The 25,132-nt window shown below is 38.1% G+C and overlaps 1 protein-coding gene across 3 annotated transcripts in view; it reads left to right on the forward strand.

Moving 5' to 3' along the window:
- DCBLD2 (discoidin, CUB and LCCL domain containing 2) overlaps positions 1–25,132 on the forward strand; it is an 84,203-nt gene that overhangs the window by 15,946 nt on the left and 43,125 nt on the right. The window contains exons 1-3 of one of the 3 annotated variants that reach the window (XM_086410612.1): positions 4,255–4,304; positions 6,607–6,834; positions 24,986–25,123. In XM_086410612.1, the coding sequence (XP_086266738.1) occupies positions 25,012–25,123 (112 nt within the window). In that variant the 5' untranslated portion in view covers positions 4,255–4,304; positions 6,607–6,834; positions 24,986–25,011. Of the gene's footprint in view, positions 1–4,254; positions 4,305–6,606; positions 6,835–24,985; positions 25,124–25,132 lie in introns of those variants that run through there. The other 2 variants (XM_086410593.1, XM_086410604.1) reach the window with 2 other exon arrangements.

The following is a 25,132-nucleotide window of genomic DNA, read 5'->3' on the forward strand; positions in this document are numbered from 1 at the left end:
AAAGGTCAGGAGACTGACCAAAGGAGTGAGACATTGAAGTTTTTGACATTCACAGGTGGGAGGAGTCTACAGTAATAGCAAAAACAAAGTCTAGGTTGTGTTTTCATGAGTCACTGAAGTGAAGTAGAGGTCATCTGGGAGAAGATTAGTGAGAATTACTTTCTCATAATTTATGCTTTTCACAGGACACTGTAGTCGAAGCTTTAAAGCTGCTGTAAATCTTCTAAAGTAATGAGCCATTGTTCTGATGGCTTAGCGAGGCTGTGCCAAACGCACCAGATCCACATATGATTCTGGTCTTCATGACTGTAATAAATACCCTCAGACATTTATTGAGCACATTATTGTGGATTAGGCCCTTGATAGTAAGGAGGGCCAGAGAAGGCATTGGCACCCCACTCCAGTATTCTTGCCTGGAAAATCCCATGGACGGAGGAGGCTGGTAGCCTGCAGTCCATGGGGTCACGAAGAGTTGGACATGATTGAGCGACTTCACTTTCACTTTTCACTTTCATGCATTGGAGAAGGAAATGGCAACCAGCTCCAGCGTTTTTGCCTGGAGACGGCGGAGCCTGGTGGGCTCCCGTCTATGGCGTCGCACAGAGTCAGACACGACTGAAGCGACAGCAGCAGCAGCAGTAGGGAGGGTTTTTTTTGCTTTGTTTTATCTTTTTATTTATTTATGTATTTATTTATTTTTGGTCGTGCTGGGATGTTGTTGCCCTGTGGGCTTTCCTCTAGTTGCGAGCGGGGCTACTCTCTGGTTGCAGCCCATGGGCTTTTCACTGCGGTGGCTTCTCTTATTGCAAAGCACGGTCTCTAGGGCACGCTGGCTCAGTTGTTTTGGCTTCCCGGCTCTAGAGTTCAGGCTCAGGAGTTGTGACACACGGACTTAGTTGTTCTGTGGCATGTGGGATCTTCCCGGGCCAGGGATCTAACACGCATCTCCTGCACTGGCAGGCAGACTCTCTACCACTGAGCCACTAGGGAAGCCTGACAGTAGGTGTTTTCATACAGTACCTCATTTAATTCTTACCCTATGTGGTTTGAGATAGTAGTATACCCATTTGAAGAAAAACTGACCTTTAGCAGCAGTAAACAACCTTCTCAAGATCACAGTGAGTGGTAGGGCATTTACATTCATCGTGTGACCCCAGGGCCCATTTGCTTAACCATTATGTTCTATGTAGAGTGTGTGCTTGGTGGGGATTGAAGAGGATTTAAACATCTCACTTTCCTTCATGTGATTCAGTTTTGTAAATTATTATTACATGCAGGCAGGAGTTTGGGCTTAAAGATCGAGCTGGGAGCTGTTTCTTTTCCTTAAAATTGCCACCATAACCCTCTTGCAGCTCTCGGCACGTATCCATCTTATTGCAATATTTTTTCAAAAAATGAATGAAATTTAAGTATGGCCTTGAAATATCTTTTTGAGATTGTCGTGATGCAGCTTTAAAAATCTTAGAGTAATAGGATTTATGCAGTACTTTGTAGTCTGAAAATTCTTAGTGCTAAATAATGCATTAAAAATTTTCATTGAAGTCAAATGAAATAATGAAATAGGATATCCTGATTGATACTTGCAAGTCGTTCTTCGGAACACTTTCCTACTCTGAATGCCTCTCTTCTCCATTTCTTATAAGATCTCACAGATGTGTTACAAGATGTGACAGAAGTGACTCTTATTTAGAGGAAGTGTATAGTCAGACTCACCCGTGCACTCTGACAAAAACCCGTGAAAGTCCACTGGAAAAATATAAGCCTCTCCTAGTTTATGATGATTGTAATGAAAGTTGCCTTGCTCTACGTTTTTGGCATATTTATGCAAGTTTCTTACATTTGTGTTTGTTCTTGTTAAAGAAAGTGTTTTTTGAAGTCCTTTCGTGTTCATGTTAATAAAATTAAATAAGATAATGTTTATTATTTTTACTAGTAATGTGACTACAATATGGGGTTAGCTGGAAGGTTACATAAAATCAGCATCATGAGCACATGTTTATCTGAAAAACACACTTGAAGTTTAGAAAGCAGCCTAAAATAAGCATGTGTTCTTTGCTGTATTAATTCACTGCTATTTAAATTAACATTCCTTGTGTTTTCTCTTGAGATATATAGTAAAAAAAAATTACTCAGCTATTTTCCTGGAGCAGTATCAAAATTTGTATCTGGCTTAACACATCTGACCTGACAGTATTCAGAGGAAGTGAACACATGTTCTCTGAGTAATCCCCTAGATAAATCTGCAGCCGAAGGGGCAGTGAGATCAAATTCCAGTGTTTTCTCTCCACTGAAATAAAATTAAAATTCAAAAGTTGCATGAAGAGGCTTTCTACCCTTTATGGCCCACTGTAGTCTGGTAGAGACCATCTACGGGAGAAGGAGAAGTGGCTGACAAGCACGGTGGTGATGATGGAGTTAGAGAGGGAGAAAGAGCTGGACATGTGGAGTTACTGATGAGAGGGAGTGTATGGATTGGTCCTACGATACCCATTTTGAAAATTATTTTTCCAGTAGTGGTTACACTCTCTGTCAATTCTACCTTGTGAAAGTGAGTAATAGTAGGTGGTGTTAGCCTGGTCACAGATTATTATTCTTTCCAGTTACAAAGCTAAGCAGAAAATCTGGAGACTCTTACTTCCTGACCCTATTACCGTCCTTTTTCAAACCCTCGTGTTAAGTAAGGGGCCTCGACCAAGAAAAATACTTGAGGGCTGTAGAGTAATAAGAAGAACCTTTTTTTTTTCCTTCTCCCATTGGCTTAAAGAAAAATAAGCTTTCTGCTTATTTCTTTGACCTTATGGGGAAAACTATTCCCTGGGTTGTACCCTTAGCCAGAGGAAAAGGAACTAACTCAGATCTTCTGTTGGAGACGTCCTAGCCTTTTCTCCAAGTCAGCCCATCTCAGCCTTGATACTATCTGACACTTCGGGTCCATCACCCTTTTATTCTTGGGGGCTGTTCTGTGCCTTGTAAGATACTTTAGCCAGCGTCTTTGGCCTCTACCCACTGGATGCTGGTAGCGCCCTCCCCCTCCAGTGGTGACCTGTCTCTTGTTGTTGTTTAGCCCCTCAGTCAGGGGGGTGGCTTGCCACGCCCTCCTCCAGGGCATCTCTCCCACCCACCTCTGTGCTCTGCCAAGTGGAAGGTAGAATTGTTCCAATGTCCCCCACCCCTATTTGAGAACCTCTGCTGTCATGTGTTAGGTGATTTGTTGATAATATTTTCCCGATTTTAGTGTTATTTTTTTAATATTTTGTCCCATTTCAAGTATTTTAGGCACTGTAGAAATAAACTGGAAGCACATTTTCTAACTTGGGCAAAAATGAGCGCAGCGTCTTTCTTTGATTTGAGAATTCAGCACTGTCACCTTTGGGTGCGTGGTACAGTGTTTTTTTTTGTGCAGGTGGGGACCCTTTTGTGGGTCAGGAATATATATTTAAAACAATATTGAGTCGCAGTGTAAAAACATTTCTTACTTGTAATAACAGAAAAAAACATTTGAAAACTGCTGGTCTAGTGTCCCTTTTCAACTGGAATATTCTAAACATGTTCTTCATAGCAGTTGGTATTTGGTCAGCCCAGCCAAATCAGGTTAAACTTATCAAATAGACTTGGAAATATGAAACATTCAAGCTTGTGGATTGCAGTAGGTTTGAGACTTTCTTTTAACTTTAGTTTCTGGTGCATATCATCTTGTTTGCAAGAAGAGAAAAGCTCTGAACTCCATCACATATTTTAGAACATTCTTGGCACGTAACTTGTGGACTATTCATGCCCTCCCCCTACACAAGATACTGAAAAAAGATAGCTCCATTTTAACTGTTTTCTTCATCAGCACGTGTGCAAAAATCCTGTTTTTTCATCGGTTAGTATTTATTTTGTTAACTTTTGTAAGAACTACACTGCATAGGGGAAAAGGCAAAAAGACGTTTTGTGTATTTATGAAGAATCAAACAAATATGAACATAAAGATACCTAAAAATTGATATCTAAAATAGATATCTCTTCACACTCTACTTGTCCTTTTGAAAAAATCATTTTTACATGACAACCTTAGGTTAAACAATAGCCTGTGGGGAATACATGAAATGCCACAGTCTGCCATTACTAAGTTCTGACTTCAGCTGTTAATAGCAAAATTCTTGGCGCTCTGAAATCCATCAACACTTCTAATCACTTAAAAAACTGCCTTAGTTTTATACATACTAAAGAAAATACACTTATATTTTGAATTACTTCATTTATTCAGGGTACTTTTTAAAGATTGAAACGCTTCCAGAAAGCTCGGTTTCATCTTTTCAGTGGTAAGAGTACATTTCTGACTAGTTTCATATTGCTATTAATAGAAGTTCTCTTAGGATGGTTGTCTTTTTCTCTAAGGAAAAACACTGGTGATTATTCAAAAGTTATTTAAATTATAATTCGTTTATTGTCACAAGGGAGGTTTTTGTATCTTTGTGTTTTTAATTTAGGTGATATCCAGTAGTGATATTAAAGGTATTTTCATGGTAGTTTCAGGGGAACTTTGTGGTTATTTTCTATTCCTCTGAGTTGTATAATGTTCTAAATTTTATATTTGTAAAAGATCAGTGGATGTATCACAAAAACTCACAGGTTTATTTAATGGTGCCTTTCTGTATTATGATATTATTGAGCCACAATGCCTCATTTTTGTGTGTGGAGTGAAGGCAGGTATAGAAGACGAAGTCCTGGTGGGTCAGATGGTAAAGAATCCGCCCACAATTAGGGAGACGGGTTCGATCCCTGGGCTGGGAAGATCCCCTGGAGGAAGCCATGACAACCCACTCCAGAATTCTTGTCTGGAGAATCCCCATGGACAGAGGAACCTGGCGGGCTACAGTCCATGGGGTCACAAAGAGTCAAGACACAACTGAGTGACTAAGCACAATGTTGGTTAAAAGCTACCAACAGAGGGAGATTCATTTAAGAAGCCGGATGTTGGCATTGACCTTAGTAGACTAAGTAACAATACTAATGTGGATTTGAGAGTAAAATTTCCTTATTAGCAAAAGACACTAAGTATTGTCCTCAGAATCTAGGTACAGAGTTGTTGTTCCTTCCTTGAAGCTAGTTGTGGGACTAGTTAGAGATAACTTTTTCATAGGTTAATGTACAGTTTCTTTATTCATTCAATTCGGTTCAGTTCAGTCGTGTCCAACTCTTTGTGACCCCCATGGACTGCAGCACACCAGGCCTCCCTGTCCATCACCAACTCCTGGAGTTTACTCAAACTCATGTCCATGGAGTTGGTGATACCATCCAACCATCTCATCCTCTGTCGTCCCCTTCTCCTCCTACCTTCAGTCTTTCCCAGCATCAGGGTCTTTTCAAATGAGTCAGCTCTTCACATCAGGTGGCCACAGTATTGCAGTTTCAGCTTCAGCATCAGTCCTTCCAATGAATATTCAGGACTGATTTCCTTTAGGATGGACTGGTTGGATCTCCTTGCAAATAAACATTTATTTTACAACTGCTACTTGCTAGATACTATGTTCTTATTCATAGGCTTTTAAAACTCTGTTCTAGTAAATAAAATCAGCCCTGCATTGTTCTTAAAAATAAAAAATCAAGATAATAGAAAGTTTTCTTAAATTCATCTGTATCCATATTGAGGTTAAAACTCAGAAGTGTCACTTTTAATAGTTTTTTTTGAAGTTCTGAACAATTCGAGAAGGTGATTATAAACAGCTCTTTTGAAGGAGAAAATAGTATCATTTTGAAAGGATGTATTCATTTTCCTATTAGACATTTATTTGAATCCCATCATTAAGGAATGCTAAATGATACAATTGGAGCAGCAGCTGAAACTTTTTAATCAGTATTATTGTCTCTTTCCAGGTGCTCAGTGAAATAGCACATTTTATGATAGAGGGAAGAATGCGGATATTGGATTTTTACTATGTGTTAAGTTAGCTAGGTTTCCATATTCAGTTGCTGAGGGAATTTCTGGAACAAATAATGCTGCTACCAATATGTGAAGGGTTGCCGTGCCCTCCTCCAGGGAATCTTCCCCACCCAGGGGTCGAACCCCCATCTCTTAAGTCTCCTGCATTGGCGGGCTGGTTCTTCTACCACTTGTGCCACCTGGGAAGCCTGTCTTTAGTATAGCTTAAGTATTTTTAGAAATCATTCAACTTCTTACAGAGATTTTAGAAAAGGCTTGTGGTATTTGTAAGTAAATAGATGAAACTGATCATGTAGATTTATTTTTATAGTTTTATTTATTTTGAACAATTACTGTGAATACTCTTAAAGATTGGATTTATTATGATATGTATATATAAATATGGTATAATTGTTGCTAAGTTATGTTTACTTCTGTTTATTCTGATTGGAAAGTTCTTTGAACTCATAAAGCTAACCATTGATTATTTTGACCTAACCTGGCTTCACCTGGCTCACACAACTAGATTTACCAAGAACCATGTCATCTAGTATATCTTGTGTACCAGACGTATTGGTGGTTGGTATAAAATATCTGATGTCATACGTATTTTAAAATATTCACAGAACCCTGATTATTTATAGTGTAAGCTAAAGATATAAAGAATAATATATCACTTTTTTAACTTTTTTTTTTTAAAGGTGATGGATGTGGACATACTGTACTAGGTCCTGAAAGTGGAACCCTGACGTCTATAAACTACCCACACACCTATCCTAACAGCACTGTTTGCGAATGGGAGATTCGTGTAAAGACGGGAGAGAGAGTGCGCATCAAATTTGGTGACTTTGACATCGAAGATTCTGATTCTTGTCACTTTAATTACTTGAGAATTTACAATGGAATTGGAGTTGGTAGAACCGAAATAGGTAGGACATTTTCAATATATCAGTGGCCAGAGTTTTAAAACTGAAGCCATATTAGATACTTAACACTGAGTAATTATGCTCCATAGGATATGTGGGAAATTATTGGAATGTCTGGAAATCTTAAATTTGAATCTTTTTTTGGAAAAGAAGAGTCTTGTCTGTCTTGTCCGCTTTTCTAATAAGCTTGTGTTGGTTCCTTTGCAACAAGATACCACTCTACTGCTTCTAAGGAGGAGAAAGTCAATTATCTTTTTGTATTGGTTTTTTTCTTTGATAATTTTATCTGCAGTTAAATATAAGTCATGCTTAGGAGTCAGTATATCATAATAATTAAGAGCATGGGTTTTGGATTCAAATCTCCTGTTAGTAAAGTACTAACTCTGCTTTTAACTTGCTCTGTGTCCTCAGGCAAGTTACCTGATCTCTGTTTCCTCAGTTGTAATATAGCAAATGAGACTAGTACATGTGAAGTGCTTAGAAGGGTACCTGACACATAATATTTGCTTAGTAAATATTAGTTGCTGTTTTCCTTACTTTTAGCTAAGAACAATGGTTCTCAATTACGGCTGCATTTTAGAGTCACCTGGATAGATTTTTAAATAATGCCAGATCTCTGGTCCCCAACCTAAAGCAGTTGAATCAGGATTGGGTTGGACTCACACCTTGGGAATTTTAAAGCTTCCCAGGAGAATATACTTTGAGGTCAAGTTGAGAACCTTTGGTTAGAGATCAGCACCTTTCTCTTTAGCAGGAAAGGTAGAAAAATTCCTAGGACTATCTTGGTGAATTAATATCATAGAATAAATAAATCTATCTATGACTTTATTTGGAAAGACTTACTGATACAGGTATGTAAAATGTCTTTTAGAACTATAACTGGAACTTAGTATCTTGTTCTTTTGAGCATCGTGTGCATCTCCTGGGCTCCTCTCCATCTCGAGTCAAACCCTTCATCTCTTCCCCACTTTTCAGCCTCTTACCTACCAAGAGGAACAGTTCCTGGTCTATTGAGCGATAACCACTGTTGTCTCCCAGTTAGCTCTCAATTAATCTGGGTTCTTGATCACCATGTGCATGTTGCCTTGAATATATGGTCTCAGATAAACTTTTAGAAACTCAAATTGCCTGAGGAACTATCTATAACTGTAACATTAATAGAAGGCAGCTGGATATTAACTGCCTCCTGAGGTGATGCAGTAGGGAGTCAGCAGTACCACCTGAGCAGCTTTGAGACAACGATGAAAAATGTGAACCATGATCTGATCAAGCCCTTAGCAGTTTCTAGGAAATAAAGGAGCTAGAGAAACACATTCTATCAACCATAAAGACTATATATAAGTGGCATTTTTTAAAAAAAGAAAAGGAAGGAGATCAAGATAACTGGCATGCATTAGAGAGAGATGTCTTCCAAAAGTAATGTGTGGCCCTTGTGATTTTGTTTGGATCTTGATCCAAATTGATTGCAAGAAGACATTTTTAAGATAAGCAGAGAAATTTTAGGGTAAGATAAGAGTAATTGGGCATACAGCAATAGTCAGGAATAATTTTTTGGGATGTGGTAATGTTATATTGGTTTGTTCAAGATCTGGTTTGTTAGAGACATTCTGAAGTTCAAAAAAAATGTCTTGGATTTGTTTTTAAATATGTCAGAGAAAAAAGTGGTAGGAAGAGGGCAGGTGAAACCAGAATGGCACACCAGGCACATGGGAGTGCATCTCTCTACTTTCGTGTTTGTTTGTTTTTTTTTAATTTCCATAATGAAAGTGCTTTTTATTAAAAAAAGACAAGAGGATTATGTATTTGGACAATAGGGTTATGCTGCTAAAGAGGAAGAGTGACATGGGAAAGAAATGGAGCACAGGTTTTAAATCACTCACCAGGTTCTCATACCAGTTCTAGGACCTACTTGCTGAGAATCGTTTCTACAAGGGCCTCGGTCCAGACTGCAAAGTCATCACCTGTACTGTAGGAAGCTTAAATGAAGTAATACTTTACAGTGCTCAGCTCTCCCTTATTTCCATGGGGTTTGTTTTCCCTTGCTATCTCTTCACACAGGTGAGTGGAAAGATGCAGAAAGGTCAAGGGGACTGAGTGATGATTCCTGTTGGACTTTAGTTCTGCTCCACCCCACCTCCCTACCCCTCCCATCACCACCTACCATATATCCTCTGGTCCTCCATTTGAGGAGCTGTTTGGGGCAGGGGAGGGGAAGGGTAGAAAAGTAACTTTCCTGATTGGCAGAGAAATAAAGGTCATTCAAGAATAACTGTTTAATATTCTGATTAGGTAGATATGCCAGGAATTATAGGATAGAAACAAATATATGTGGGCATTAGGATTCCAGTGACAATGGTAAAGAATCCTGTTTTCTGTGTTATCTTTTCTCAGGGTCCCTTCTGAACAGAGGCAGCTTCAAACGAGCTGCGTTTTCCTATAAATATGGTTCCTACATTGGTATAAAGCTTAGATTTTTTTTTTCCCCTGTAAGTGTTAATTTTAGGGACTTTTATCCCCTGAAAGATTGTATTATGGAATAATCAAGAAAGCGAAAGGAATGTTTCTCAAGGAATCACTTTTTAAATTGTAAATCATTAGAATGTGACTTAATTGATAAAGCACTTTTGGCTTACATGGTTATTTTCTATTTTCTTTAAAGAGTGGGCAGTAATATGTAACATTATTTAAACATATGAGTGTTTTATGATACTATATAACAACTTTTTAAGTAGCTAGACTGTCCAGAAATCTTTGTGAAATTAGTGTAGCGGTACCTATTTTCACAGACAAAAAGGATGTGTTTAATGATAGAGTTAAGACTGGCTCTCCAGATCTGTTCCTTTGATAGGCAGATTGTGTTGGAATGAGAAAAACTTTCATTGTGGCTTTTCCCCTTTGATTATTCTTTAATCTTTGGTGTCTGAGACATAGTGGTTGCCCCACAATCATAGAGGTGAAAATTAAGTTCATTTGTTGTTAATCTTAACTTTCTATACATATATAACTCCAATATTTTATTTTGGTTCATAGACATCTACTAGCGTCGTTTATGGAGAAGGCAATGGCACCCCACTCCAGTACTGTTGCCTGGAAAATCCTATGGATGGAGGAGCCTGGTAGGCTGCAGTCCATGGGGTCGCTAAGAGTCGGACACGACTGAGCGACTTCACTTTCACTTTTCACTTTCGTGCATTGGAGAAGGAAATGGCAACCCACTCCAGTGTTCTTGCCTGGAGAATCCCATGGACGGAGAAGCCTGGTGGGCTGCAGTCCATGGGGTCGCACAGAGTCAGACACGACTGAAGCGACGCAGTAGTAGCAGCAGCAGCAGCAGCAGCATCGTTTCCCTGATGGATATTGTTGATAATTAGTCCAAACATGAAATTTAAAAACAAATATTTAAGAGAAAAATCTTTGCTTACTTGTGTCCTTTTCCCACTCTATTGTATATATTTTCTTCCTGGATTTTGCTTAAAATTTCCATTTTAAATGAACTTTTGGGGAGATGAAGTAATTTGTGGGTAGATCTCTAAAAGAGAAGCTAAATATTTTAAAACCTAGTAGCTATTAAAGGAAAATGCATTCTGTAAAATAAATGTAAATGTGTGTCTATGTGTTCAAAGGTATATTTAAAGATATATATTCTGTCTTAAACCTTCATCCAAAGTATCTTTAAAAATTGTGTCTCTTAGATTCTTCAGATAATATTTACAAAGAGGGAAACTGAGGTCCTCAGGGCTTCATCTCGTAAATGATTCCGTGTCTATTATGTTTTCAGAGAAGTTTCCCTTTCTGTATTGTTTGTCCCCTTTCTCTATAATATGCTTAGGTCTTCCTTGTTTAAGAGAAAAAGTAAATATGTTTTCTTTCTCTTTACCACCAAACCTTTTGAAAAAGCTAAAGTAATGATAATATTAGGTATGTAATGATGATAATGATTTCTAATTTTTTTTATTTCTTATTCTGTAGAAGCTCAGTTTAATAATGAAAATAACTACCATGCATGCAGTGCTTGCATTGTGCCAGGTACTATTCAAATCTCTTTTGTCAATTAACTTATATAGTCTTCACAAGAACTCTTGAGATAGGTACTTTCATCACCCCCATTTACTGATGAGAGAACTACAGCACAGAGAGGTTGAATAAATTGCCCAAGGTCATACAGCTGGTGAATTGCTGTGTGGAATTCAAACCTAAGCAGCCTGGCTCCAGAATTGGTGTCTCTTACTGTAAGCCCTTGGCATGCTTGATTGTATTGAGTCCTACAAGAATCCTGCACATTATTCCCATAAAACAGATAAATTAAAAAAGTAAGCAACTTGCCCAAAGTCGTATAGGCAGAGTTGGGACTTGAATTAAGGTCTGGCTAACAGCAAAGTCTATAACCTCAACCACTAGGCTATAGAGTAATAGATACCAGCTATTAGTAGGTATCTATTGGCAGGTATTAACAGGTATCCAGCCAGTACATGAGACACAAGAGACATGGTTTCTATCCCTGGGTTGGAAAAATCCCCTGGAATAGGAAATTGCAAACTCACTCCAATATTTCTTGCCTGGAAAATTCCATTGACAGAGGAGCCTGACGGGCTACAGTCCATGGGGTTGCAAAGAGCAGGACCTGACTGAGCGTACACATGTGGTGGTGGTGACCTTACTCCTTAATTTCTTTTACTACATGGTCCACTTACCCTGTGGAGAAGGAAATGGCAACCCACTCCAGTATTCCTGCCTGGAGAATCCTGTGGACAGAGGAGCCTGGTGGGCTGCTGTCCGTGGGATCACACAGAGTCGGACACGACTGAAGCGACCATGCATGCATGCATGCATTGGAAAAGGAAATGGCAACCCACTGCAGTGTTCTTGACTGGAGAATCCCAGGGACAGAGGAACCTGGTGGGCTGCCGTCTATCAGGTCGCACAGAGTCGGACACGACTGAAGCAGCAGCAGCAGCCACTTACCCTAAACTGTTGAAACTAGCAACTTTCTAGTAAACATTAACTTTTTCCTTTTAGCTTTTTCCTTTATTTATTTTGAAATAACCATTTTTTTGGGGGGTGAGGGGGGCACGTGGCAGCTTGCAGGATCTCATTTCCCTGATCAAGGACTAAATCTGGGCCACAAGAGTGAAAGGCCAGAATCCTAACAACTAGGTCACCAGGAACTCCCTATTCTGACATTATTTTTTCTTTACAGTCAGTATTATAAAATATTTAATAGTAGTTTCAACATAGGTATTGACCAATCAAAACAAATGTCAGCCCTGAAAAATCTGTTTTCTACAGTGACTAAAATATGTTAACTGATGCACAAACATAAGAGAGACAAACTTTTTATACAACAAACACAACTTATATGAAAGCTAACCACCCAGAGGTAATATCTTCCTTCATTAACTCGCTCAGATTTCTATTACAGATTATCCTAATCCTTACCCTTCTCTCTCTCTAAATCCTAGCTGGACCTGTAACTCTTGTATTTAGCTTCAGCCTCATGCTTAATTTAACTCTCTAAACCTCAGTCAACTGATTTTTCTTTTTGCAAGCTTTGTCATTTTTTCTTTGGACAATGTCCTCAAAAGTTTGGTATTTTGCCTTCCAAGGGGACACTGGAGATGTCTGGAGATGTTTTTGGTTGTCCCACCGGGGACAGGCAGTGTTCCTGGCATCTAGGAGGTGTGTTATGTGCCTACAGCACATGGGACAGGCCCCCAGAGTACTGTCTGGCCCCAATTCTCAGTAGTGCTGCTTTAGATTGAGAGTATCAGCTCACTGCCTCCAAGTTGATCCTCAGGTAGTTAGTATTAAAATAAACATTGTACACATACTTTTACTGTTAATAGTGTTTTAGTTTTATTGCATTGTGCTTAGAAAAATTATAATATTCTTCTTTATGGAACTTGCTTTTATGTATAACCTAAGATATCTTTTTTTGTGACTGTCTGATGTATGCTTGAGAGGATGGTTTATTCTCTAATAGTAAGATATAAAGTTTAATATGCATCCAAAATATCTTATTATGCTGTTTAGGTTTTCATATTTTTATCTAGTTGATCTGTTTCTAGTATCTTTGTTCTTTCGGCATATCTTTGGGTTTTTGCTTTTATAAAGGTGATTGCAATGTCGTTGCATAGCTATTCATAATTATATTGTCTTCATTTTAAATAGTGACTTCTAGCATTAAAAAGTTTCTCCTTTGTCATATTTAGTACTTTTTAGTTTGCATTTTTCTTTGTCTGATATTAGTATCACATAGACACCTTCCTCCTCATCTCTTTTTACATTCATTTGCTTGGCATTCCTGTCTTTGTTCATTCCTTTCCTTTTAGCCTTGCTGAATCATTTTGTTTGGGATGTATTTCTTGTGTATTACATACTTGAGGGTCTCATTTTATGAACCAAATTGAAAATATTTTTTTTAAATAATTAAAGCTAAGACCTGTTTTATCTGTTTATAAAACTGTTTTTTTTTTTTTGGCTTAACTCATGTTATTTTAAGGTATAATCAGTCATGTGTTTTATATTTGCTGTGTTTATTTCTTTGTATTGTTTTCTTTTCATCTATATTTAAACTCCTTTTGGAGTTTAAATAAGTTTTGTAGTTTTAAGTATTACCTTCCAATTTATTTGATTTTATGTTCTTAAATGCCTCTAATCCCATTGACTTCATGTTTTATTATCTGATTTGTCTATTTTTCATGGTGTCTTTTCATTCCTACCACTTGCCTGTAACTCCTATCTTTTATTCATATAACATTCAGTGAACTGTTCTATTAGGTTGGTGCAAAAGTAATTGTGATTTTTGCCTTATTGGAATTTACCATTTGATATTGAATACGTTCTGAAATAAATATGGTTATGTTATACCTCATTTTACTACATGTCTTTCACTGTGTTTTTTTTTTTTTGCTAATGACTTATTACTTGCTGTGTATTTTATATGTATTTTAGACTATGGAAATGATGTTAGACAAAAAAGCAAATTTAAGTGATTTTCTTATATTTGAGTTCAAAATGGGTCAAAAAGCAGCAGAGACAACTTGCCACATTTGGCCCAGGAACTGCTAACAAACATACAACACAGTGGTGGTCCAGGAAGTTTTGCAAAGAAGACAAGAGCCTTGAAGATAAGCGTAGTGGCCAGCCATCAGAAGTTGAAAATGACCAATTGAGAGCATCATCGAAGCTGATCCTCTTATAATTATACGAGAAGTTGCTGAATTCAGTGTCGACCATTCTATGGTCGTTTGGCATTTGAAGCAAATTGGAAAGGTGAAAAAGCTCAGTAAGTGGGTGCCTCGTGAGCTGACCACAAATCAGAAAAATTGTCGTTTTGAAGTATCGTCTTCTCTTATTCTGTGCAACAATAAGGAACCATTTCTTGATCAGATTGTGACTTGCAATGAAAAGTGGCTTTCATACAACAACCGGCGATCACCAGCCCAGTGGTTGGACTGGAAAGAAGCTCCAAAGCACTTCCTAAAGCCAAACTTGCACCAAAAAAAGGTCATGGTCACTGTTTGGTGGTCTGTCGCTGGTCTGATCCACTACAGCTTTCTGAATCCTGGCAAAACCATTACATCTGAGACGTATGCTCAGCAAATCTATGAGATGCACCAAAAACTGCAATGCCTGTAGCCGGCATTGGTTGACAGAAAGGGCCCGCTTCCTCTCCATGACAAAGCCTGACCACATGTCTCACACCAATGCTTCAAAAGTTGAATGAATTGGGCTGCAAAGTTTTGCCTCGTTGACCATTTTCACCTGACCTCTCGTCAGCCTACTACCACTTCTTCAAGCATCTGGACGACTTTTTGTGGGGAAAATGCTTCCACAACCAGCAGGAGGCAGAAAATGTTTTAAAAGAGTTTATCAAATCCTGAAGCACAATTTTTATGCTACAAGAATAAGAAAGCATATTTCTCATGGGCAAAAATGTACTGATTGTAATGGTTCCTATTTCGATTAATAAAGATGTGTTGGAGCCTATTTATAATGATATAAAATTCACAGTCCGAAACTGCAATTACATTTGTACCAACCTAATTCTTTCCTCTTTCCTTCCTGCTGCTTTCCTCATTTCTACTCTGACAGAACAAAATTTATAACACATAGCCTGTATCATATAATATCTTAATCTTCAACTCATCCAACTTTTATCACTGTTTAAATATATTAAATGCTCACTGGCAGTCTTTTTACTTAAGTTCTCCCAAATGTATCTTAAATGAGTGAAGTTCATCTTTGAATAGATTGATTCCTTAAAAGAGGCTTGAGTACAGTTATCTTGTATGTTTAGAGCTGCTTAATTTAAAATTTTTTCTTACCTTGAGTATCAGTTTGATCTTATATGTAAGTTTTTGGTTCATATGTTCATTCTTTGACTTTTTTTTTTTTTTTTTCATTCTTTGAGTTAAAAAAAAATGCTCTTCCATTATCGCCTGGCTTTTTTATGTTATTGTTATTTTTTGAGAAGTTTGATACTAATTGAATTCTCTTGCCCTTATAAGATACTTAATTTTTGTATTGAAGCTTACGTAAAGATTCCTTTAAAGTCAAACAGTTTTACAAGGATATGTATTGAAGTTTATCATTGGGTTAGTTTTCACTGTATCCAATGAGCTCTTTCACTATTTAGATTCTAGAAAACTTTCTTGAATTATAGTTTAATGTTATTTCTGTTCCATTGTCGTGTGTATCTTTTTAAAATACCTTAATTGTAAGAAAACAGCCTTCTTTGCTGTTTCAATCACATTCATTTAAGCCACGTTCTCATTGATACTTTTTACTTTTTTCAGTTTCCTTTTCTCATTGTATTTGTTCTTTTCTTCAACATTTATTATCATATTTGCATTCAAATATTATTCCTTGTGCACCTTGTAATATTTCTGACATAATTTTGTCACTTTTTTAAAGCATTTCTTTTCTGAGATCAGCCAACTCTTTTTTTTCCCTACTTTTGGTCCATTTCTGTTCTTAGTTTTTGAGTTTCTGTTTCGAGGTGTTTTGCCATATCCCCAGTTGCTTGTTTGAGGACATTTAATTAAGTTTAGTGCTGTGTTCCAGTTTCTTTCTGTTTTACCATCATTTTGGGGGATGAGGGGGTTTCCATAAATTGAATTGCTGAGATTCTCATTTTTTTTCCTACCTTTTTTGTTTAAATAGATAAAGACAATGCCTAAGTATTTCTGTGGACAATACTGGCAGTTTGCAGTGGTTTATATGGTTTACAAGTTTTGTAGTTTATCATAAGTTCATGATAGCCCTCTTCTATTAGTGTAGTAAATTTTTCTTTCCTACTTTTTTTTTCCCCTCAAGAGAAGAGGCTATAGAAGGGAAGGGATTGTATATCCATATATATATATATATATATATATATATATAATCTTGCAAGATCCTAAATTTCCTGCTCTTATTTGATCACGTCCCCATCTTTGCCATACAGTTTCCATATCTCTCTGCTACTTTTAACCTACTTCTCCCACCGAAGTGTTTCCTATCCAAAATTCCCCTATTCAGGATTTCTTTGCTTTTAAGTTCCTTCTCTGAGGTCAGTCATCTTATCTACCAGTGGATTTAGTTTTCAGTATTTTCTAGCTATGCATGGGATATCTTTAAGTGTCTTTGTCTCCCCTGATGGGTCTTTCATTAACCTTTGCCAGTTAAATTACTTTTAGACTCCATGAAATCTCTTGATATGTTTTAGGGATTTGTGACCCTAACAAAAATAAAATAAATTTCATTCTTGGAGTTTCTTTTAAAGTTTTCTTTGTCAAAAAAAAAAAGTATTATTTTACATCAAGTTAAAGTATAAATTATTTGATTTGAAAGAAGTGTTATTACAGTAAAATCATCATTAACATTTTATTTATGGGCAGGAGTTAAAGAAGTGATCTCTAATCTTAATGATTATGGGCGTCTTATGTAGTAGACATAAGAGCCATGTAAGAATTTCATGTGAGATAAAGTCCTGGTCTGTGAAAACATGATCTCAAGAAGGCTAAAGTCATCTCATATGTGTTTACCACAAAAATACATTGATTACTGTGAATTTTTTTTAATTAGAAGCTGGATGGGTACCCACATTTAACTTGGATTTGTTCCTAATGCAGAAGCGTTGTATGAGGTTGTTTGTTGCATTGGAAAGTACAGAAGCCACATGCATTTCAAAAGGCCTTAGTGAATCTGTGTACTCTAGAATGGTCAAGCTGGTTTGTGGACAAGAATAGAGAAATGCTAAAGCTTTGTCTCTGTAAATGGTGTCCTTCGGAATGTTTTTTCTAATGTTTTGAGACAGGTTAGTGAGGAATTGACACCTGTCCCATTTCTCATTGTCATTCAACTGGATAAAACTAGGCCATGTGATGCTGACCGTGCCCAAGAACTCCTATTTGTGAACCCTTACAGGAAATGTTAAAAAGTCTTTGACATCTTATTAGTGGTAAAAAGTTTACTTTTCCAGAAAATCTTTGAAAGAAATTTCTTGGTATGCTATGTATGTCTCACCTGTGATGCTTGGCAGCACATTTGGTTTTGCTGAAGTCCACACAGTTATAACTCACTGCTTTTCACATTAGTGTACTTAGTATAAGAAAACTCTGCCAGCTGTCCTAAAAGAAGCTGTCAGCTTAATAAGAGCCAGTGCCTTGAGTCATTTACCTTTTCTGAGTATGGAGCTTTCCTCTATCCAGAAATGTGCTGATTTTCCAGAGAAAAAGTCTTATAGTTCTCAGTTCAGGTAGAAAGTTTCACAAGAGAGAAGAAAAGCCTACTTAGAAAAATTTGATGAGGAAGATTGGTATTGCTTTGCAGATATTTTGATCCGAATGATTGCAAAAACATTTTCAGTCAGGACCCTTTGGTCACCATCATGGGTACTGATAAAAATTTGGGTGCTCTTTTGTCCATGCTGCCATTATGAAGGAGGATATTGGAGGAGGCAACTTTTCTTATAATCAGAGAAATGTAAAAGTTTTAGAGCTAAGTATATGACCTCCCTTACTCTTGGATTGGTTAAAAACATAGCTCTTAATATAGTGGTGTGATGAAATTTGTCTTTTTTTAATATTGAGGCTATATTAACTGGTATAGCTCACTTAAGTAGCAGTGTAGAAGCAAATATTAAAAATCACTCTAAAAATCACTCTTAAATATTTTAAAAGATAGAAGCTATGTTAGGAAAATGTTTATTGCAATGTTATTCACTGTGTAGAAAAATCAGAAGCAAGCTAAACTTCTGACAATAAGGAAACTAAGATATATCCACTATATGAATAACCCTTTTTGGCTGTTATTAATTGTTTGCTGTGAATGTTCTATCACCTATCTTTTGGTGAACATTAATGCATATTTCTGTATCTAGAAGAGGAATTGTTGGTTCCCTGACCAACCTAGATAGCATATTGAAAAACAGAGACATTACTTTGCCAGCAAAGGTCCATCTAGTCAAGGCTATGGGTTTTCCTGTGGTCATGTATAGATGTGAGAGTTGGACTGTGAAGAAAGCTGAGCACCAAAGAATTGATGCTTTTGAACTGTGGTGTTGGAGAAGACTCTTGAGAGTCCCTTGGACTGCAAGGAGATCCAACCAGTCCATTCTGAAGGAGATCAGCCCTGGGATTTCTTTGGAAGGAATGATTCTAAAGGTGAAACTCCAGTACTTTGGCCACCTTATGCAAAGAGTTGACTCATTGGAAAAGACTCTGATGCTGGGAGGGATTGGGGGCAGGAGGAAAAGGGGACGACAGAGGATGAGATGGCTGGATGGCATCACTGACTCAATGGACGTGAGTCTGAGTGCACTCTGGTAATTGGTGATGGACAGGGAGGCCTGATGTGCTGCGATTCATGGGGTCGCAAAGAGTCGGACACAACTGAGCAACTGAACTGAACTAAACTGAGTGTCCATATGGTCAGCTTTGGTAGATATTGCCAAGAACCTCTGTGGTTGTGCCATTCCACACCCACCACCAATGTAGGAGAGTTCTAGTTATTGTTCTCTATTTTTTTCTTTTATCACACTTCTAGTTTGTATGAACAGATATCACGTTGTAGCTTTGCCTTATTTAATGGCTAATGATATTGTTCTCTCTTCATGTATTTATTAGCCACTGAATGTCTTCTGTGAAGAATCTTGAAGTTTTTAATGCATTTTTTTCTATTGGATGATTATTTTCTCATTTGTAGGGGTTCTTTTATATATTCTAAATATATGGGTTCTTTTTAGATATAAATGTTACAAATATTCTCCCTTAATATACCTTTCCTTTTTATTCCTTTATATTGGTATCTTTTGATAAGCAAACATTAATTTTAACTTAATTTTAATGTTCAGAATTTTTTTTTCATGATTAGTATTAATACTTTTCACATTCTGTTTTAAAATGTTTGCCCCCTTACAGGTTATGAAGATGTTCTCAGGGTTTTCCTCTAAATGCTTTAATTTTCCCCTTCTCCACATTTAAATCCTCAGTCCATCCAGATTGTTCTTTGTGAATGTGTGAAGTAAGAGTAAAGGTCTCAAGGTACATTTTCTCACATGAAACTTCAGTTCAGTCGCTCAATCGTGTCCGATTCTTTGTGACCCCATGAATCGCAGCATGCCAGGCCTCCCTGTCCATCACCAACACCCGGATTTCACCCAAACTCATGTGCATCGAGTCAGTGATGCCATCCAGCCATCTCATCCTCTGTCGTCCCCTTCTCCTCCTGCTCCCAATCCCTCCCAGCATCAGGGTCTTTTCCAATGAGTCAACTCTTCGCATGAGGTGGCCAAACAATTGGGGTTTCAGCCTCAGCATCAGTCCTTCCAATGAACACCCAGGATGGGTCTCCTTTAGGATGGACTGGTTGGATCTCCTGGCAGTCCAAGGGACTTGCAAGAGTCTTCTCCAACACCACAGTTCAAAAGCATCAATTCTTCGGCACTCAGCTTTCTTAACAGTTGAACTGTCACATCCATACATGACCACTGGAAAAACCATAGCCTTGACTAGACAGACCTGTGTTGGCAAAGTAATGTCTCTGCTTTTGAATATGCTATCTGGGTTGGTCATAACTTTCCTTCCAAGGAGTAAGCATCTTTTAATTTCATGGCTGCAGTCACCATCTGCAGTGATTTTGGAGCCCTCCAAAATAAAGTCTGATACTGTTTCCACTGTTTCCCCATCTATTTGCCATGAAATGATGGAACCAGATGTGGAACCAGATGCCATGATCTTCGTTTTCTGAATGTTGAGCTTTAAGCCAACTTTTTCACTCTCCTCTTTCATCTTCATCACGAGGCTTTTTAGTTCCTCTTCACTTTATTTCTGCCATAGAGGTGGTATCATCTGCATAGCTGAGGTTATTGATATTTCTCCTGGCAATCTTGATTCCAGCTTGTGCTTCTTCCAGCCCAGCGTTTCTCATGATGTACTCTGCATAGAAGTTAAATAAGCAGGGTGACAATATACAGCCTTGACGTACTCCTTTTCCTATTTGGAACCAGTCTGTTGTTCCATGTCCAGTTCCAACTGTTGCTTCCTGACCTGCATGTAGGTTTCTCAAGAGGCAGGTCAGGTGGTCTGGTATTCCCATCTCTATCAGAATTTTCCACAGTTTATTGTGATCCACACAGTCAAAGGTTTTGGCATAGTCAATAAAGCAGAAATAGATGCTTTTCTGAAACTCTCTTGCTTTTTCAATGATCCAGTGGATGTTGGCAATTTGATCTCTGGTTCCTCTGCCTTTTTTAAAACCAGCTTGAATATCCGGAAGTTCATGGTTCACGTATTGCTAAAGCCTGGCTTGGAGAATTTTGAGCATTATTTTACTAGTGTGTGAGATGAGTGCAATTGTGCGGTAGTTTGAGCATTCTTTGGCATTGCCTTTCTTTGCAATTGGAATGAAAACTGACCTTTTCCAGCCCTGTGGCCACTGCTGAGTTTTCCAAATTTGCTGGCATATTGAGTGCAGCACTTTCACAGTATCATCTTCCAGGATTTGAAATAGCTCAACTGGAATTCCATCACCTCCACTAGCTTTGTTCATAGTGATGCTTTCTAAGGCCCACTTGACTTCACATTCCAGGATGTCTGGCTCTAGGTCAGTGATCACACCATCGTGATTATCTTGGTTGTGAAGATCTTTTTTGTACAGTTCTTCTGTGTATTCTTGCCACCTCTTAATATCTTCTGCTTCTGTTAGGTCCATACCATTTCTGTCCTTTATCGAGCTCATCTTTGCATGAAATGTCCCCTTGGTATATCTAATTTTCTTGAAGAGATCTCTAATCTTTCCCATTCTGTTGTTTTCCTCTATTTCTTTGCATTGATTGCTGAGGAAGGCTTTCTTATCTCTCCTTGCTATTCTTTGGAACTCTGCATTCAAATGAGTATATCTTTCCTTGTCTCCTTAGCTTTTCGCTTCTCTTCTTTTCACAGCTATTTGTAAGTCCTCCTCAGACAGCCATTTTGCTTTTTTGCATTTCTTTTCCAGGGGGATGGTCTTGATCCCTGTCTCCTGTACAATGTCATGAACCTCCGTTCATCAGGTAGTCTGTCTATCAGATCTAGTCCCTTAAATCTATTTCTCACTTCCACTGTATAATCATAAGGGATTTGATTTAGGTCATACCTGAATGGTCTAATGGTTTCCCTACTTTCTTTAATTTAAGTCTGAATTTGGCAATAAAGAGTTCATGATCTGAGCCACAGTCAGCTCCTGGTCTTGTTTTTGCTGACTGTATAGAGCTTCTCCATCTTTGGCTGCAAAGAATATAATCAATCTGATTTCGGTATTGACCATCTGGTGATGTCCATGTGTAGAGTCTTCTCTTGTGTTGTTGGAAGAGGGTGTTTGCTATGAACAGTGTGTTCTCTTGGCAAAACTTTATTAGCTTTTGCCCTGCTTCATTCCGTATTCCAAGGCCAAATTTGCCTGTTACTCCAGGTGTTTCTTGACTCCCTACTTTTACATTCCAGTCCCCTATAATGAAAAGGACATCTTTTTTGGGTGTTAGTTCTAAAAGGTCTTGTAGGTCTTCATAGAACCATTCAACTTCACCTCTTCAGCGTTACTGGTTGGGGCTAGGCTTGGATCACCATGATATTGAATGGTTTGCCTTGGAAATGAACAGAGATCATTCTGTCGTTTTTGAGATTGCATGCAAGTACTGCATTTCGGACTCTTTTGTTGACCTTGATGGCTACTCCATTTCTTCTTAGGGATCCTGCCCACAGTAGTAGATATAATGGTCATCTGAGTTAAATTCACCCATTCCAGTCCATTTTAGTTCACTGATTCCTAGAATGTCGATGTTCACTCTTGCCATCTCCTGTTTGACCACTTCCAATTTGCCTTGATTCATGGACCTGACATTCCAGGTTCCTATGCAATATTGCAGCATTGGACCTTGCTTCTATCACCAGTCATACCCACAACTGGGTATTGTTTTTGCTTTGGCTCCTTCCCTTCATTCTTTCTGGAATTATTTCTCCACTGATCTCCTGTAGTATATTGGGCACCTACTGACCTGGGGAGTTCCTCTTTCAGTGTCCTATCATTTTGCCTTTTCATACTGTTCATGGGGTTCTCCGGAGAAGGCAATGGCACCCCACTCCAATACTCTTGCCTGGAAAATCCCATGGACAGAGGAGCCTGGTGGGCTGCAGTCCATGGGGTCACTAAGAGTCGGACATGACTGAGCGACTTCACTTTCACTTTTCACTTTCATGCATTGGAGAAGGAAATGGCAACCCACTCCAGTGTTCTTGCCTGGAGAATCCCAGGGACAGGGCAACCTGGTGGGCTGCCTCTGTGGGGTCGCACAGAGTCGGACACAACTGAAGTGACTTAGCAGCATGGGGTTCTCATGAACCTTATTCATCTTAAAATGTGCAAATACTGGATCTGTCATTTATTCATGAACAAAATAATGTTGAAATAACCACTTTCCCTGAAATCAAAGTGAACAATGACTAAGTAGTCCTAATCTTTCCTTCTTTAGAAGGAAAGGCAAATCCATTCTTAGTGATATTACTGAGTCCCTTTTAAACATATTAATTTGTCCCTCCCCACCTCTCTCTCTCCCTTTTGGTAACCATAAGTTTGTTTACTGTGTCTGTGAGTCTATCTTGTAATGAATTCATTTGTATTATTTTTTAGATTCCCTGTATAAATGATATCATATATCGTCTTTGTCTGACTTACTTCTCTAGGTCCATTGATGTTGCTGCAAATGGCAATATTTTGCTTTTTATGGCTGTGCGTGTATATATGTGTATATACATACATACACATATATATGTATGTATATATGTATCACATCTTTATTTTATCCTTTCATATGTTGATAGTTAGATTGCTTCTGTATCTTGACTGTTGTAAATAGTGCTTTGTGAACACAGGGCGGGATGGGTACACGTGTCTTTGTGAACACAGGGCAGGGTGGGTACACGTGTCTTTGTGAACACAGGGCAGGGTGGGTACACGTGTCTTTTCAAGTTAGAGTTTTTGTCTTTTATGAATATATTACCAGGAGTGGGATTGCTGGATCATATGGTCGCTTTATTTTACGGTTTTCCATAGTGGCTACACCAGTTTACATTCCCATCAGCAATATAGAAGAGTTCCCTTTTCTTCACGCCCTCCCCAGCATTTATTATTTGTAAAATTTTGATGATAGCATTCTGACAGGTTTGAGGTGATACCTCATTTCTCTAGTAATTAGCAGTGTTGAGCATCTTTTCATGTGCCTCTTGGCCATTGGAATGTCTTCTTTAAGGAAATGCCTATTTAGGTCTTCTGTCCATTTTGATTAGGTTATTTTTTACAATTGACTTCTGTATATATAGACTTCCCTGGTGGTTCAGACAGGAAAGTGTCTGTCTACAGTGCAGGAGACCTGGGTTCGATCCCTGAATTGGGAAGATCCCCTGGAGAAGGAAATGGCAATTCACTCTAGGACTATTGCCTGGAAAATCCCATGGACAGAGGAGCCTGGTAGGCTACAGGCCATGGGGTTGCAAAGAGTCGGACACGACTGAGTGGACTTCACTTTCTGTATATATAAGGGACCTTACTTCCCTTACCAATTCTGGTTGGAGTGGTGGTCGTGGTGATAGAGGTGAATTATTTAGCATTTTCTACTCATATGATAATATATAGTCCTTGAAAATGATGTCTATGGAAGTACAGATTACTCTTATTAAAGTGATTTGGTGGTGGCTTAGTCACTAAGTCATGTCCGAAGTGGGTTGCCATTTCCTTTTCCAGGGGATCTTTTTTTTTTTTTCCAGGGAACTAAACCCGGGTCTCCTGCATTGCAGGCAGATTCTTTCCTGACTGAGCTATAAGGGAAGCACATAAAGTGATATTGCTCAACTTAAAATATTTTTAGAACTTTTTATTCAGAATTTGTTAAAGTTACCATGCACATAAGAAAAACTCATTTTTATTAGTTATTGGTTCAATATCTTTTCTTTTAATTCTTTTATTTTCTTCTCTTTTATCTTAATAAACTTAGATCTGTTCTGACGGAAGATCTGTTATTTTTTACATGTCTGTGAAACCTTAAAGAGTAAAAGTTGCTAGGCAGTTAGATATATGCTTCTGAAGTTCAAGGAAAAGGCTTTATAGAGGCATGAATGTGAATTGTCGTTATCATAGTTAAAACTGTAGGACTGAACATGACCACCTAAAGGGGTTGACAGAAGTCCAGCAGTTCTTGGAAGAAAACTTGAGAAGATCTGTAAAAGTTTGGAGGGGTCCCTGTGCTCAGAAATCTGGGGTAACCCTATGGGAAACATGTTAAGAATACCACCAATTAACTGTTGGTTCATTTATGAGCCACTTGCCTACCTGAAATACTTTAATTTTGTTTTTTAATTCCTTGTCACTGTTTAAAAGGGAATACTCGTGTTTCACAGGAAATTGAGTCATTATAAGGTCAGTGATGTCTGAATACACTGTTTCTGCCTTTGAGTCATTTGAACAGTTTATTACTTCCGGTTTTTTTTTATTCTCTCTCCAGAGTAATATTCTAGTCATCATTTTAGATTAATGTAATACCTAGTTTGGTCAGCTTGGTGTATTATTATGATTCTGTTACCTACATCGTACATAATGTTGACTTTATGAATCATACCAAATATCTGCTTTTCTTTCATCCTAGGCAAATACTGCGGTCTGGGCTTGCAAATGAACCATTCAATTGAATCAAAAAGCAATGAAGTCACAGTGCTGTTCATGAGTGGAATTCATGTTTCTGGACGAGGATTTTTGGCTTCATACTCAGTTATAGAAAAGCAAGGTAATTTTC

The sequence above is a fragment of the Bos grunniens genome, chromosome 1 (genome assembly GCF_055505025.1).
Source record: "Bos grunniens cultivar Pamir isolate PY7600 chromosome 1, Bosgru_T2T1.0, whole genome shotgun sequence".
In the NCBI taxonomy this organism is placed as follows: domain Eukaryota; kingdom Metazoa; phylum Chordata; class Mammalia; order Artiodactyla; family Bovidae; genus Bos; species Bos grunniens.